The sequence below is a fragment of the Varanus komodoensis genome, unplaced genomic scaffold, assembly GCF_004798865.1.
Source record: "Varanus komodoensis strain SLA01 unplaced genomic scaffold, ASM479886v1 scaffold33, whole genome shotgun sequence".
NCBI lineage: Eukaryota > Metazoa > Chordata > Lepidosauria > Squamata > Varanidae > Varanus > Varanus komodoensis.
This window is the reverse complement of record NW_025335817.1, coordinates 7,868,058-7,883,916: the sequence shown is the minus strand read 5'-3', so window position 1 is coordinate 7,883,916 and position 15,859 is coordinate 7,868,058. Positions and strand designations below refer to the sequence as shown.

The following is a 15,859-nucleotide window of genomic DNA, read 5'->3' as shown; positions in this document are numbered from 1 at the left end:
ATATCCAATCCTGTCATATTAGGTGAAAATAGCTTTTATCAAGTTAATAAATAAATGCATTCCATTTTCTAACCTCATATCTATACTTCAGAGAGAGTGTTCAGTCAATATCTCATCAAAGGTAATCACAAAATTTCTATTAGTTTTGGATCTAGTTGTTCAGTTGTTTCCTAGTGATAACATTATTCATTATGTGATCTGGGCAGACCTTTTTTCCACGAATAAACATTTTTGTAAGATAGTCCTATTCAAAGGACAGACTTCATATAAGAGAATGGTGTACAGTCTTGCAATATCATTAATGTATTCAAAAATTCTTTTAAATTTTTAAAATCAAGGAAAAATACATTTCTGCAACTGACTCTCATCAAATTGTAGTTTGATATTCTCTATCTTGAATAAATTCCATTATTTCATTGAAATTTCTTGTTCTTTAAGAATGGCATGTACCAATTTATAGAATACTTTGGTAGCTGTTGCAAGAAGCATATGGGTCTTGGTCAAAGGAAGAACACTGTTTCTTCCTTTGAGATGAGCAGAGATACATAAGGGAAAGGTGGGGTGGCAACATGCATGATTTGGATGCCTTTTATTGGGGAATGTTCATATGAACAGGTTTTGGGAAAAAGTGCTTTGGTTTTTGTGAAATGTGTGTAGCAGTCAGAAAGTTATAAAGAAAGTGAATAAAAGATTTCTAGGAAACTCTAGAAATGTTTGAATGTGCTTAGCAGACACTGTGCTTATCATTTCACAATAGAGCTAACACTCTGTAGTAAGATACAAATAGCAAAGAGGCATACTGCTTACTCATATCCTTAGTAAACATGGAAGCTTATTATTGAGAAATGGAAATGATCATTACATTTCCTCTAAAATCTTAACTGGTGCAATGCTAGTCAATTTGTAAAACTCTTATTTTTTTTAGCACTCCTGGGATTTCCAGAAACTAACATCACATGAGTAAACTTGTAGGTGTTCCCTGTGAAATTAAAAAAGCTATAATTATATTTGATTCACAAAAATAATTCCTCATTACTAAATTAATGTATTTTGGAAGAAATGGTGGATGATGAAGTTGAGTATTGTTGTAGTTTAAAGTCAGCTTCCAAGTATGAAGTGTTCACAGATATTGGACTTATATGTTAACTAATTGCTGTGCTTGTTAATTCAGAGAAATATTGGCTGTTAAGTTATGTCATATGACATAACATAACATAACAAGAAAGAGTACAGGGTGACTATAGCTTGTCAATGAACTATATATTGTTGAGTAGCCAACCATGCGAACAAATTGTGGTTTGCTAGCCCAACAACAATTCTGTTGGGCTATTCTGTTCATGGGCTGTTGATTGTTAACATGTCTGGATTCACACAACACAACCACCCACAAGGCTCACTATGTCATCTGAACCCAGCCAGATTGTTTATTTGTCTTTCAGATAGATCCTAGATAGGCAACAATCCATGTATTAACCAAGAGTTAAGGAAATCATGGGTTAATGTGCTTGAACCAGATTACTGAATTAGCCTTTTAAATCGGAAGTTTCCTGTCAAAGAAAAAGACTAGCTGTCATTGCTCAATTAAAGACTTGTTTACAATGGTCAGCTTCAAGAGAATTTAACTGATTTTCTTCCACACTATGGATTACTACTTTAAAAAAAAACCCTTTTAAAAGTTTTTTATAACCTGGAAACTTTAAGTCTTTTCTAAATAAATCTTCAAGTTTCCACGAGTTATGTAATTTTTATTCACCATCTAAGTGGCACCTCATAATTAGTCTTTGCTGACATTAACTACAGAATTACATTAGGCATAATTTGAGAAGAGAAAAGCCATTTTTAAAAGTATTACTTTTATTATTGAGGATTAGCAATATCTGATAAAAACAGAAGTCCTGCATGTATCAATGAGTACATGAGTCCATACAGTCATGCCATTATGGACAGAGAATGCAAGTGCAAAGCAATTCATTACACTCTTGTGACCATAACGAGAGCCAGTGTAGTAATTACAATGTTGAACTGGGATCCAGGAGATCTTGATTCTAGTCCCCACTTGATTCTAGTCCTCACTGGGTGGCTTTCAGTCAGCCTAGTCTACCTGATTGCTGTGATAAGAGAAGGAAGATTATGTAAGCCACTTTAAGTTTCCTGAAGGAAAAATTTGGGCCATAAATATAATAAATAAAGTGGAATGTGTCTCCAAATATAGAAACTGCTATGGAGAGCTTTTTCTGCCAATCCATCTTTTTAATGTTTCAGTGTGTTTTCTGAAAGGCATTTATTACAGCACACAAAAAAATTGATGCTTTGAAATGAAGTCTAATACATCTTTCGGGATATTTTCTAATGGCTGAATTCCCATCTCAGCAATGGCTGTTTCCATGGCATGACAGCCTACCCAGCCATGATGGGTTGGCTGTTTTGAAAAGTACCCGCAACGATCCCCAAAGACGATCCTGGTCATCCTGGATACTTTGCTTTCTGCTTTCCTCTCCTTCCTTCTTGTTCCTCCAGGTAGATTCTACAAGGAGGACTAAGTCTCCTCTTTCTGAAGCTGTGATAGTTAATGGATTTCAGCTCACCATGACTGTAAAAGAGTTGCCGGTGAGCCAAGATAACTTGTACAGTAGGGTCAATTTCCAGTTTGACTGGGACAACATGCAGCAGGGAGTGTCTGCTTGTTGCCCTAGCTGAGGTTGATAGTTGGCCCTGTTGTGCTTAAGAGCACAATCGCAGTTAGTGCATCAGGAACAAACAAGAATCTTTTTTTTCCCCTTTGTCCCTGCTGTGTAAGCAGGGCTGATGCCCTGAAGCACATGCAGACGATGACCAGGCACCCTGCCTGATCTGCTCTTGGTTGCCATCCTGTTTTCCATGGATTACCAGCTCATGCCCAGTCCTGCTTCTGGGCAATTCTTTGAGGAGCTGGTAAGGGTGCCCCATCCTCTCCCTGGCACCAATCACAGGGCAATGCATGAAGTGGATTACCAGCTCCTGCCTCCTACCTAAGAGGTCTACTCTCAGACAGGAAGCAGAGGATCTGGAATTTTTCAGTGTTTCCATTGTAAGCATGAGGCAGTCATGTGAAGCAGACCCTTCACCCCTAGCTCCTAATGGAGAGGAGGCCTCTGTAGCAGCAGGTATGCATGTTTGGGGGGTGGGGGGTTCAGCCAGCTGCACAGGGCAGCTCCACAGAAAATATCTTCATCTGTACTTTGGAGGGGCTGTTATCAGGTCACACACAAGGATGTCAGCCATGGAGGGGGAATGTTCCTTCTCAGCACGGAGGAGAGGATCCCAGCCATCTTTACCAGCAGCTTGAGAGGTCTAGTCTTGAGCTGCCAGCAAGATTATCCATTGTGCTCTGCTGTGGGCAGGGAAGAGCCTCTGACAGCAGTCCTGAAGTGCTGCTTGGGCACTTTGAAGGCTGTTCTCAGAGACCCTTACACAGCAGCAGCTTGTCAAGAGCTGCACGAGGTTTTTGTCGCTCTCGCCAAGTGGCTTGCTGGCTGTTGGGGCTTAGCCACAGTGATTGTGTCATCTGGGCTATGTCACCCTTTGTGCCTAGGCTGTGTTTGCAGAACATGACAACCCACCTATGATCACAAACAATGGTGGGTGGTTGTGTCATTCAAATTAGCTCCCTAAGTTTGTCCTTTGTGCCAGTGTGGCCTAGTGGTTGGAGAGTTGAAGTGGCACTCAGGACCTGAGTTCTACTCCCTGTTCTGCCATGAAACTCAGGCCAGTCACTGATTCTGTCGCTTAATCTACTTCGTAAATGAGGGTTATGTAAATTCCCTTGTGCTGTTTGCAATTATAATTTATAGTAAATGTGCTTCTGTACTAATACTTTCCATCTTTGTGTAAGCAGACATTCAGAAAATGGTTGAAGATTTGTCTATGTGTTGATTATTAAGATCTATTTCAAATCTTTTCAGGAAACAGCCAGTGTTGATAATTTAAAGATATATAGTGTCATTTTGAAAAGACATATCTATAAACATGCCTGCTGTGGCATCAGTACCTAAAGACCTGTACCTCTGCACTTCACTGAAAGATCTTAACAAAAAGACAGAAGTAAAACCTGAGAAAACCAGTACTAAGAGGTATGGATATTTGTGTTGCTGACATACCCACCCGAATTGTATTGTTGTTTCCCAGAATTAATTCCATGAAGGAGAAATATTCTTATAGACACTGTGCTGTGCAGACAGAGTTAAAAGAATTCTCAGGTTTAAAAATGTATTATGTCATAACTTCTCTAGTTAGTATGTTCCAATGCTCTATTGATTATAATGCTGTGCTCAGCAATTACTGTTTCTTAACCCTTTTATAACATTGCTGTGAATTTGTTAGTTTAACTTCACCAGTGAAGTGTGGCTACATCCCAGTTGAAATATGATGCTTGTTAATTTTTTACAAATGGCTTTGAGCTTCATTGAACTGTGGCCAGTGCATGTTGGAAAATACTCCATCATCTATGCAATTTAAAGGTTGGATTTTTAGCGTTCATCGTGCAAAGCAGTTGAGCATCCTTTTTCCCTATGATATGTATAGATGTTGGTAGAAAGCCAGCTATTTGTTGAAAATCTTTATCTTAGGCTGCAGTCCCATTTATCTGAAAGAAAACCCCATAGACCTCAGTGAGGCTTATTTCTGATTAGACATGCATAGAATTGCATAGAACTGCACTGTTAATATTTAAATATGTTTGTGTAGAAGTAGTAGTCAACCTTTTCCCAAGCACTTTTTGCAGCACTTGCAGGAAATAATTTAACCAAAATAACAAAATTAAACTGGGAAAAATACCTTATTTGCATGCTCATCCTTGAAGGCAGGTGCGGGTTTTTTACTTTTTTGTTTTTAGAAGCAGGTTTTGTTCCTATGTTTATGAAGATTAAAACAGTCTTTATTTTTTTTAATTCTTTGCTTCAATTTCAAGTTATGTACAGAGTGCCATTAAGATATTCAAAGCTGCCGAGGAGTCCCGGTTGGACAGAGATGAAGAGAAAGCATATGTGTTTTACATGAAGTATGTGTCTGTGTATAACCTTATTAAAAAGAGGCCTGATTTCAAACAGCAACAAGTATGTATACAATTTGCAGTGTCTTTTATTACTTTTAGGTTATAAGAGATAACTAAATGAAGTAATAAGTAAGTGGATAATACTATTAAGACTTAATTGAAGAAAATCTCTGCTGCTGAGAATTTCCTTCTGTAGTGATACTTCAAAAGTCTTATTTTGATGATATATTTGTCCTATGCATTTGGGCAATGAAGCTATGTATTGATTAATTCCTCACTTTATTATCCAATTTTATGACTCCCTGCCTACCACAGATGCTCTGTGTTAAGGCTGTTCTCACTGCTGAGGGAAAGATGTGAAAAGATTGTCCCAGGCAAGGACTGTGGGTTCTCTCCCCTTTTATTTCAGGTCTGCCTGTCCTGGGGAAGTGAGAAGCTTCAAGGGATATTTGTCATTTTCTTACCTGTTTGTGTTACCAGCCTCTTCATCACAGTCCAGTCTGGCCTCCCTGACTCAGCTGGAAGCTTTCTGCTATGTCAGGAAACCCCACTTGCTCTCCTGACACTGAGCAGCCTAGTTCATGGCAATAACCTATTACTGGTGACGATGGTGGAGGTGCATTTGTCTCACTTCTTCCACTACTGAAAATTTTTAAGGACAAATTCAAAAGAAGGCTCTGATTTCAGAAGTTAGGCAGTCATTCATTTCTTGTAACCTCTGAAATAGGAGCATATGAGAACATGCACTTCAAATTGAGATTGTAGTGATCAGTGATTCTTTTTTGGCATATTTCTAGTTGTAATGACTAATGAGGGTTTTCTGTGTACTTTGGGCAATGGTACACAAAGTGAAATTATCTGATGCTTTTTGTAATTTCAGGATTACTTTCATTCAATGCTTGGGCCTACAAACATCAAAAAAGCTATTGAAGAAGCTGAAAGACTTTCAGACAGTCTTAAACTCAGGTATGCTAATAGTTGGATTGAAAAATTAATATGCAGTTGGTACTTAAAATATCTATAAGAGAGAGGAAGAGTGCTTGGAAACTACATTGATTAATCCATTAAACAGACAAAATTATTTCCCTAATTTTCTTGATCAAAAAGTACTGACTTCCCATTAGTCAGATCAGTTATTGAAATTTTATTTCAGAATTCAATATACTTCTTGACTTTCCATAATCAATTATGTTTGTATTAGAAGTAGGCAATCAGCTGTATTCTGAAACAAGTTTTTAAAAAAAAAATGAATGCCTGAATGGTACTGCTAACACTTCAGTTTTTATTTTGTGATTTCAAGAGATCAAAAGCAAAATTAAACCTGCACCATTCACTTAGGTAGGAAGATTTACTTGTTCGCTTGTTGAAATCATTTATAGCCCACATTTCAGCTGGAAAGGCTTCCAGAACATCTTAAAAGTTAAAAGAAACAAAGCAGTATATAAAATGGAAAAGCATATATTCATGCAGTGCTAATTGTGATAAGCCTGGGAAAGAACATCTTTCCAGGAGATATGTAGTACATGTCATGCCTCTTGTAGTTACAGAGGATCAGAACAACAAACTTTCCTAACTGCTGTAGGTACTAAATTTTACTGTGTTTCTGAAAAACTTCCTATGTACTGATAGGAAGTTTGAACACACCTGAGTGCAGACTGCCATGTATTGAAGTCCACATGCAAGGGGAAAGCATGAGCAGGGTTGGGGAAACCCCAGGGTGTGCAAAAATACAAAATCTTTAGGGAAAGGTACACTGAGTGAGGTGGGAAAGTGGCAAATACAGTCCAGTGAGGATTGAGCATGCTGAGTGGGCACAAAGGGCTGACTGACTCTTAGGGCAATAAGTAAAATGGAAAACAATGTGATATAATAGAGTATCTTGGAAAAGGGCATGAGTGAGCCCTTGAACAGAAGTATTGTATGTTGCAGCGTTATGTAACAGATCCCACTTGAATTTTAAGAGTTCTCCTTTTCTCTTTCCAAATAGAAACTATCTATTTCGATAATCTTTTACTCCAAATACATCACTGTAGATACTGATGCCATGTATCAGTGTTGGTGGATTTCGCCTTTCAGAGGAATATTTAGCACAAATGTTGTTTGTAGCAAATATCTTAATATGTAGATTATATGGTACTGGTATGCTAAGTATCTTAGCAACTGCCTTATAGGGTCTACCCATAGTTTAGATTTTAAAGAAAAATAATGATTTTTGACATCTTAAAAAGATGTTTTTCTAAGTAAACTAAGGGACGCATTCTGTGTGTTGAAGATGCAGTGTGTGCTGTCTAGATAGCAAGATTTCACTTGAATGATAGCATTATATATCAAGATCAGAACTTGTTGAGGAAATACAGTATTGTCTGCTATACTACATTCATGACACCAGCAACAAAGAAGGCTGTCACTTATTCTTACTAGAATGTCCTTTGGGTCTACTGGGCAGAAAAGCAAACAATTACTGGATGGTAAAAACGTAAGAATAGTCTATAAAGTTGAAGTATGTTCTCTTTAGTTGCTGCCAAAATTAGGAAGAATCTTATGCATTCTTCTATGGCCTATTATTAAATATGTATATGACTCTCACAATGACTTCTTTTTTATTTTGAATACTTCTGTTATTAAGCCACCTATATAAATTATGTTCAGTCCTCTTTATAAAATGATGATTAAAATTTGTAATCCTTTTGTCAATTTTGTTATGGTTATTGGCTTTAGAAATAAGATGCATCTTAAGTCTCATTTACAAACTTAAATTGTAAATTCTCACGTACAATTTAAAAGCCACAGTTAAAAAAAACTACAATACTGTTAGTCACTTGCAATAGAAGTGTAAATCAGTTTCTAAAACTGAAATGTCTTGTTTAATTAGATACGAGGAAGCAGAAGTACGGAAGAAACTAGAAGAAAAAGAAAGACTAGAAGAACAGCAGTTGAAAAAGCAGGAATCAAAAGATGATGCAAAACTGTTGGCCAAAACTTCTCCAGAAATTTCATCAGATCTCAAAGGAAAAAAACAAGTGGTAATTGGAGCAGTTTTTACTCACAAAATATATACATTTTATACAATAAAAATATTTGCAGAAGACTACTGTATTGAAAGGAAATTTGATTTACATCTGTTATCCCCTAAAAATAGACCACTGAGCTTTGTGAGAACAAAATGGCACAGTTACTTTCTTTTAAATTAGTTTAATCCCCTTTTTTGGCCAATATAAATGCATGATATGTTACTCTGTCAAACTTGATGTCATAGCCATTTATTTATTTAGTTATTCCATTTTTATACTGCCCTACTTCTCTCTCTCCAAATTGTTGCCACTGATCTAGCATCAATTTTCAAGGAGGAACAATATGAAATTGTGTGAAGGCAAACAATCTGAACTCAGAAAAAAAAATCTATCTGACTTCAAATGTGGTAGCAAGTTAGCTTGTGCTGTGTTAGGTTTGCTTTGCCTAAATCAGAAGTGAGGAACCAGTGACCTCCAAGTTGTTGCAGGCTAGTCCACTTCATCTCCAAACACGGGCCATGCTTGGTGGGAATGGGAGATCAAAAGCATCTGAAGGCCCACAGGCTCCCCACCAGTGGCCTGAATCTTATATGAGCTTGATTCTTTCTTTTAAATGTACTTTCAAATTCTGTTTAAGAAAAGGTTATATGCCAGCAAGCAAAGCAAAGTCAGATCTGTTGTGGAAAGAGATAGCAGCAAGTGCTTTCCTTCTGCAGACAATATTCTGACATCATTGTTTGACTTTGCAGACGATCCTGCTCTAAGTCCACTTTTGTATTTTCTTAACAGTGTTGCTGACTTCAACAATATATTGATTTCCTTTGGCTTCCTGTGACTACATCTCAGTAACTAGTTCTTTTCTTATGCTGACAAGCAGTTGATGGGCAGTCTATAGAGTCATACTTAGGAAAGCAGTGCATACGAGTGTGAATTAAGAATATAAATATAGCTGTTTCTAAGTGCTAAAACATTTTAATCCTAAATATATATAGATCAATGGTGAGAAGAAGAGTTCTTCAGAAAGAAAGGATCCACCTGAAACTGGTAAGTGACAGCTCTTCCTTCATTTGTACTTTCATCCTATTAACACAGACCCCAAGCAGAGAGCTGGAATTCCCAAATGAATTCATAGCCACTACAGGAAAAGGTAACCCTTCCCCACCATTCCTATATCACTGACCAATTGAACCTAGAAGGAAAAAGCCTTCCTATCCCTAACAACAGGACCTAATTTTGGGTTTTGAACAACCTAAGGCATGTTAATGAGACCCAAGAAGGAGAAGCCCTTTCATCTCTCTTGTGCTACACACCGAGCTGGTCTGCACATCACACTAATGCATCTTGCAAATAACCAATGGAAGCTTGATTCTCCACAGACACACAATGTGCCCAACAGATGTTGGGTTGCCCCCTCACTTTTCCAGCAAGATTTGGTGGCTAAATCTGCCATGTGTTTGTATCTGCTGTGATTGGAAGCCTTTTTGCACCTGCCACAGCTATTTCCCTACAAGGACTGGTGAGCCTCTGACAGCCCTTCCATTGTGTGGCCAGGGCACTTCAGAGAGTGCTGTGAATGAGGTTTCCTTCCTTTGCACTTTCAAAGCCACAAACCTTTCTTGCAAAACCATCTTTATTGACTGAAGGATTTTTCAGAAACACAATCACCCAGGGTGAATTTTTGAGTGTGCACAGAGCAGTATGTTGAACCCGATCTAGTACCATATTTTTCACTCTATAAGACGCACCTGACCATAAGACGCACCTAGTTTTTAGAGGAGGGATCCATGGAAAGCTTCCTGATAATCACAGGCACATTCCCCATCACTTCCCCATGGGCTTCATTAAAAGACGGGTTGCCATTTGAAAACACACACTGGCCTGTGATTAACAGCTCTCACCTGCGCCAGAGGAGCGGGGTGGAGCAGGGCGCGCCGAGCGCGTGCCGGCCAGGTATGGTGCAGCCGGGCCGGCAGGGTGCCGGCAGTGGTCTTCCGGGTGGTGCAACAGTGGCAGCAGGTCTTCCCGGGCAGTGGGGGTGAGCAGTCCGTCTCTCCGTGCGGCCGGCGGGTTAAAGCCCGCGGCTCCTCCTCCTCCACGGCAGGTCTTCCCGGGCAGTGGGGGTGAGCAGTCCGTCTCTCTGTGCGGCCGGCGGGTTAAAGCCCGCGGCTCCTCCTCCTCCGCTCCGCTCCCCCTGAGTGGCACAGCTCTCACCTGCGCCGGGGGGGGGGGCGTGGAGCAGCGTGCGCCAAGCGCGTGCCAGCCATGTGGTGCCACGTGGTGCAGGCGGGCCGGCAGTGTCCCGGGCGTTGGGCGCACACACTTTCGCTCTATAAGATGCACAGACATTTCCCCTTACTTTTGAGGGGGAAAAAAGTGTGTCTTAGAGAGCGAAAAATATGATATTTACCTCTAAGAATTCTCCTTATGAGTATGATGGGGCCCCTTTCTTTTGGGAGAGGCCTTTTGGAAATGAGCATGCCTTCTCTCTGCTCACCAATCCTGTTATTGGGTGACCCTCCTCTGCCAGTGTTATGTCAGGGGGTTCACATCATGCTGACGTCATCTGTCTCTGAGACACTCCCCTGTCTCACGCCTCCTCCCGATAGCGGCATGTCTTGGTTATTCTCAGAGGCTGAGGAGTCTGGCCTTGAGATAAGTCCTCCTCTTCTCTCATCTTAATGTCTGGAATTGGCCCACATTCCAAGCTCTTCCCCGTTCCTCCTCCTGGAAATGCATGCCCAAAGCAGCTACCCTTCTCACTCCCAACAGAAGGGCCTGTCACTGAGAGTCAACTTGCAAAAAGTGATCTTTGGAAAAAAAGGTGGGGGAAATAGCTGTAGGGAGCACAAAAGGGCTCAGAATTGCAGCAAGGAACATGGTGGCAGTGATGGTCACTCCACCATGCTAGTTGGGCATCTGTGGCTGGTCACTGGCAGTGACCTGAGCAATTCAGCAAAAGCAGCAAACAAGTTTTATTTCTCCTGCTGAGCAACTCACTCATGGTCTCTTGCAAGTCATGAAGAGGTTGAACACACGGATATGGATGATTTAGCAGCGCATCAAGAACAAACCATGGGATCAGTAATCCCAAGAACAAGCCATGTTTGTCAGGGTGGCTTGTTGCCCTCAAACAAACCACTTGTTTGTATGACACAATGCCCACCAAAGGCATTGAGAGGTAGTTCACATGTGTATTCTTTGGGAGCTGCTTTACCATTAGCAGTGGCGACCTTCTGTGCTTTCCTAATTTAAATTTAGCAGTGCTGAATTGTGCGCCTGAATGCTCCTCAGCATGCTATTCAGCATGTCCAATTTTCATGACCTACATAAAAGTTCTAGATACACGGTGGAGTTTTCTATTCACCTTGTAATTTTTGTCTAAGATGGCAGTGATTAAAAAAAAGAATTCATTAGAAATTGAAAATGGGGATATAATGCCCGATTAGTTTTGAGCAACCAGCATGTACATTGTAAAATAGCTCTCAGAAATGTATTTACATCGTGCTGAAGTACTTTAAGGAACAGCAAACTTCCTCCTCCACTTAAGCACTACTTATTTTCTTCTGTTTGAAGTCAGAGACTGCACCAAAATAATGTTGCATTATACTTTTTTGATAAGCTTATTTCATGGAGACAGCCAAAAATGCAATGTAATCCCTTTGATCTAGTCACTGTCAAAAAACGTTTTCTGTAAACTTGGGTTCTACTTTATTGCCTTTATAATTTCTGTCTCTCAAGGAACAATCACAGCAGAGAAATTGTTTACAATGATGATGGACAAAAACATCAAATTGATGATAATGGATGCCCGGTGCTTGAAGGATTACCAGGAGTCCTGCATTGTAAACTCTGTCTGCGTTCCAGAAGAAGCTATCAGTCCCGGGTATGATATAAACTTTCTTGGTAGAATCCTAATGCTGGATCCTGATGAGCTGCTTACCATTTACCAGAGAAGAATGAGGAAAATATGAATGTGGAATACCTGTTCGTTCAGTCACCATAAAAGTTTGAGTATACCATCGAGACTGTAATCTTAAGAAGAGTGTTTAATTGACCTGTGGAACTTTGGGGTAATGCAGAATGGTGATTGGCAATAGTAATATTAATGGGTTTTTAAAGGGTTAAGCAAACTCACAGACAAGTTATTCATACGAATAATTGCAATGTGGCATTCAGGTCTTGAAACCCTGGCATTTATTTGTGAATAAAAAATAAGGAATGCCTGAGTAGGGGGCAGCCAGATGACCCTATCAGTAGTGAAAGGATAATCTGACCACAGGAACAGCGTGCCGTTGCGATCATTATGCAATTGAGGGATATGGTCAGGCCTAGAGACTTAGCCATGCTTTGTGTTCTGTTACATGCTCACCACAGCAGTCCAGATTTCAGGCTGGAACACAGTTGACTGATTCACTTACCCCTAGTGAGTAGCACAGTGCACCCTTTGAGCAGAAAATGTTTTAGTTACTGCTGTTGTGTGACTGCTTCACTTTTCAGAGTCACCGCTAACTGGATTGAAGCAAGACTCCCAGATGCTTCTAAACAGCCATGGAAAGAGAGGGGGCTGGCCAACTATGTTGTTCTGCTTGATTGGTTTAGTTCGGAAAAAGACTTGCAGCTAGGAACACACCTGCGGAGCCTCAAAGATGCGCTTTTCAAGGTGAGCAAGTTCATGGTTATGCTTGTTTAGTCATTTTGATAAATGAGAATTCCAGTGGTTATAAACTTGTAGTTCAGGAGGTATTGTTCTGATAGCCCTGTCTGTAATGTCCATGTTTGGCTATTGCAGATGTAGCATTTATTGATGTTACGTTTGTCTTAATTCTAGGTAAGTGTTACCCACGCATATCTATTCCTTTACTAAGGATTGACCACAAATTAAAATAGAAATCCTTGGCTTGAAGTGATTTGCATTAACAATGGCTTGATAGAGATATAATGTCTTATTGTTAAGGTAGTTTCCTTGCCTTTCTGCTTAGTATTCCAGAAATGGAACTTTGTTCAATGTTTATTATTTGGTAGTTTTGCATGGTTATAAATCATCCTGGGCACGGTAAATGTAGTGGAAGATTAGGGTGTAGTTTTTGTTAAATAAGCAAGGTAAAACATGATCCTATTCATGTAGGATCTTCTTGCCTCCCACTGGGCTATAGAATGGATAGTCTGTGACACTGTGTAGCATCATGATAAGCTAACCTGTAAGTTGGTTGGTATAATTTTAAAGGCTAGTAAGGGAGAGAGAGAGAGAGGAGTCATGTTTTTAGCCTTTCTCATAAAGAAAACAAAAAAACGAAACAAAATTTGTTTTTAACAAATGGATAAAAACAAGCAGGCACTTCAAGATTTTTGAGATGTTAAACCAACATTTCTAAACATTTAGAATAAACTTGATAATAAGCAAATTGCTAAATACAGGCATTATTTTGTACTATCTACCATCTTTGTACAAGCTCTGTTACACACACATTTGTGATCGGAAGTTAAATTAGGAAGCACAATCTTTTTTCATTCACATGCAGTTCTTCGTATAACCTCAGGATCTGTTTGAGCATTATGGTTTGTGATTTAGAAGCCCTGTTTCTTGTAATATCCTTTTTATCTTTTACTTCCAGTGGGAAAGTAAAGCTGTACTGCAGACTGAACCCTTGATCTTAGATGGGGGTTATGAGAACTGGCTTCTTTGTTATCCCCAATATACAACAAATGCAAAAGTAACTCCACCCCAGCGCAACAAGAATGAAGCCGTTTCTGTCTCTTGTATGTATTCAGTACCTTCTAATTGAAAGTAAAAAACTTTGGTAACACTGCAGTCCTGTGCAGAATGTTCTTGGGACTTTCAAGTAGGTATCTGTAGCATGATGCATTCCTAAACAGGCTGCATTCCCAGACATACATATATATTTATAGACTTAACGACTGCCTTCCTTTTTGCAAGAGAAGCCCACCATGATCCACAGTATTCAAAATAATTACAGAATTACAGTAATTGATCAAGCAACAATTACCACCTTCATGTTTCAGAGCAGCCCATCCAAAGTCTGCAGGCTCGGAACACATCTTAAACATCAGGCCAAATATCTTCTCTTCCCCATAAGCCACTTTTCCATCTTCAAATTGACATGTTCCAGAACTGGATGTGAGCTTTGCTGGGCTTTGTTACCTGCTATGCAAAGAACTTAGGGTTACCATAATCTGAACATCATTAATTTGATTTAAAGAGTTGCTACTTCTTGGAAGCTCATCTTGCTCTTGTGGTATAGATTCTGTTCAGGTGATCACTTGGTGAATTTTGCAAGTTGCAACATTGGCCACACTATCTGATTTGGGATCTTTTCTATCTGTCCTTAAGTCTTTTTGCTCTGAGGCTTTGGACAGAATCAAAGCTGAGATAAATAGACCAAATATCCCTGTTGTTTATCTGATGCTTTAGCTTTTAATATTTGATTCTATAGATGGTTTGATTGTATAATGAACTTCTGTTTATAATCAAAATATTCTGTGTCATCCCCTTCCAAAGTTAAAAACAGTAAAACAGAACACATAACAGAGCACACAGAAGACATAGAGCCAAACAGCAGCTTGCTAGCACTGAAACAGTATTTTTGAAAGCCAAACCGAAGCTACAAGCATGGAAATTAAATGACATTTTGAATAAACGAAAAGCACTATGGCTCTCCATGAGCACAGTAGTTAAAAACATCCATGCCACCACTGCAAAGGCCTTGTTCATCTAATCTCATGTAAAGGTAGGACTATGAGATCAGACCTTTTGATGCTGACCTTTGCCAGATATAATTGGCAGGCAGCTTCATGTGGGTAATAATTAATTAAAACATATATAGTATCACTTTCTTATAAATGTCTGCTGTTTTTAAGCATAATCTTTGTATTTTCAGTGGACTTTACTTACCCATCTTTGGAAGAGCCAACTCCACCTCCAGTGCCTGTTGTCCATGTAAAACCTTCTGTGGTGGAAGTAGCTGAAGTGACTGCAAGTGATCAGGAAAAGGGAGTAGAGATTCTTAAACCGTCTCCTAGTGGATCAGTTGCTGCTATTCCTAAGAGTGATGGTTTATCTGCCATAGTCCAACCCACGTCTGCAGTGAAGTTTATACCACATGTGAGCAAGTAGTTTTCTACCTAGACTACAATGTAACGATGCTGGTTTTTCACATATATGTGATCCCACAGACTGGACTGGCCTCCTGCTTTTGAAATTGTAGAGGGGATGGGTAAAGGGCTGTATTGTAATACAGTAAATGCAAGATGATATATTGATCTTGTGTATATATTTCCAGCATTCTTTCTAAAGAAAGGGAGGGAAAAACCCTTGCTCTATACTGACAAAGTTATTCAGAATTGGCTCCAGTTTTATTTACTGGCACAGTTTGCACTTAATGAAAAATCCTAAGTTAATTAATGCATAAGTGGAGGTGAGCAACACGGATTAACCGCTGGGCTCTTTAACTCAGGGTTCATACATCATGCTAACAACCTGCAACCAACCAATTGTAGGTTGATGAAAAATGGAAGTGAAGATCAAACTGGAGGCAGCATGTTCACTCAGTCAAGTTACAAGTGTCTCTTCGAGTGCAGTGAGAGGTGATCTGAGCAGGAAAAAACATGCTGGCAAAGGTGATACTTGAATGGGTTTTCGGATGTACTTGCAAAAATGGCAAGTCTGCTCCTCTGAACTGGCAACACAGCCTTTCCACCTGTAGGGATACAGCTTCTCACCTCTTTGAGTTCAGAGATGGGACCTTGAGGCATGAGCTCTTAGTATAGGTCTTACCGCAGCTGAAATGACTGAAGATTTGGC

At 39.6% G+C, this 15,859-nt stretch overlaps 1 protein-coding gene across 3 annotated transcripts in view; it reads left to right on the top strand.

Moving 5' to 3' along the window:
- Window positions 1–15,859, top strand: part of USP8 (ubiquitin specific peptidase 8) — a 43,565-nt gene that overhangs the window by 12,797 nt on the left and 14,909 nt on the right. For all 3 annotated transcript variants that reach the window (XM_044438574.1, XM_044438575.1, XM_044438573.1), the window contains exons 2-10: window positions 3,942–4,109; window positions 4,946–5,090; window positions 5,910–5,995; window positions 7,902–8,052; window positions 9,033–9,084; window positions 11,779–11,923; window positions 12,538–12,700; window positions 13,653–13,797; window positions 14,937–15,160. In XM_044438574.1, the coding sequence (XP_044294509.1) occupies window positions 4,006–4,109; window positions 4,946–5,090; window positions 5,910–5,995; window positions 7,902–8,052; window positions 9,033–9,084; window positions 11,779–11,923; window positions 12,538–12,700; window positions 13,653–13,797; window positions 14,937–15,160 (1,215 nt within the window). In that variant the 5' untranslated portion in view covers window positions 3,942–4,005. The remainder of the gene's footprint in view (window positions 1–3,941; window positions 4,110–4,945; window positions 5,091–5,909; window positions 5,996–7,901; window positions 8,053–9,032; window positions 9,085–11,778; window positions 11,924–12,537; window positions 12,701–13,652; window positions 13,798–14,936; window positions 15,161–15,859) is intronic.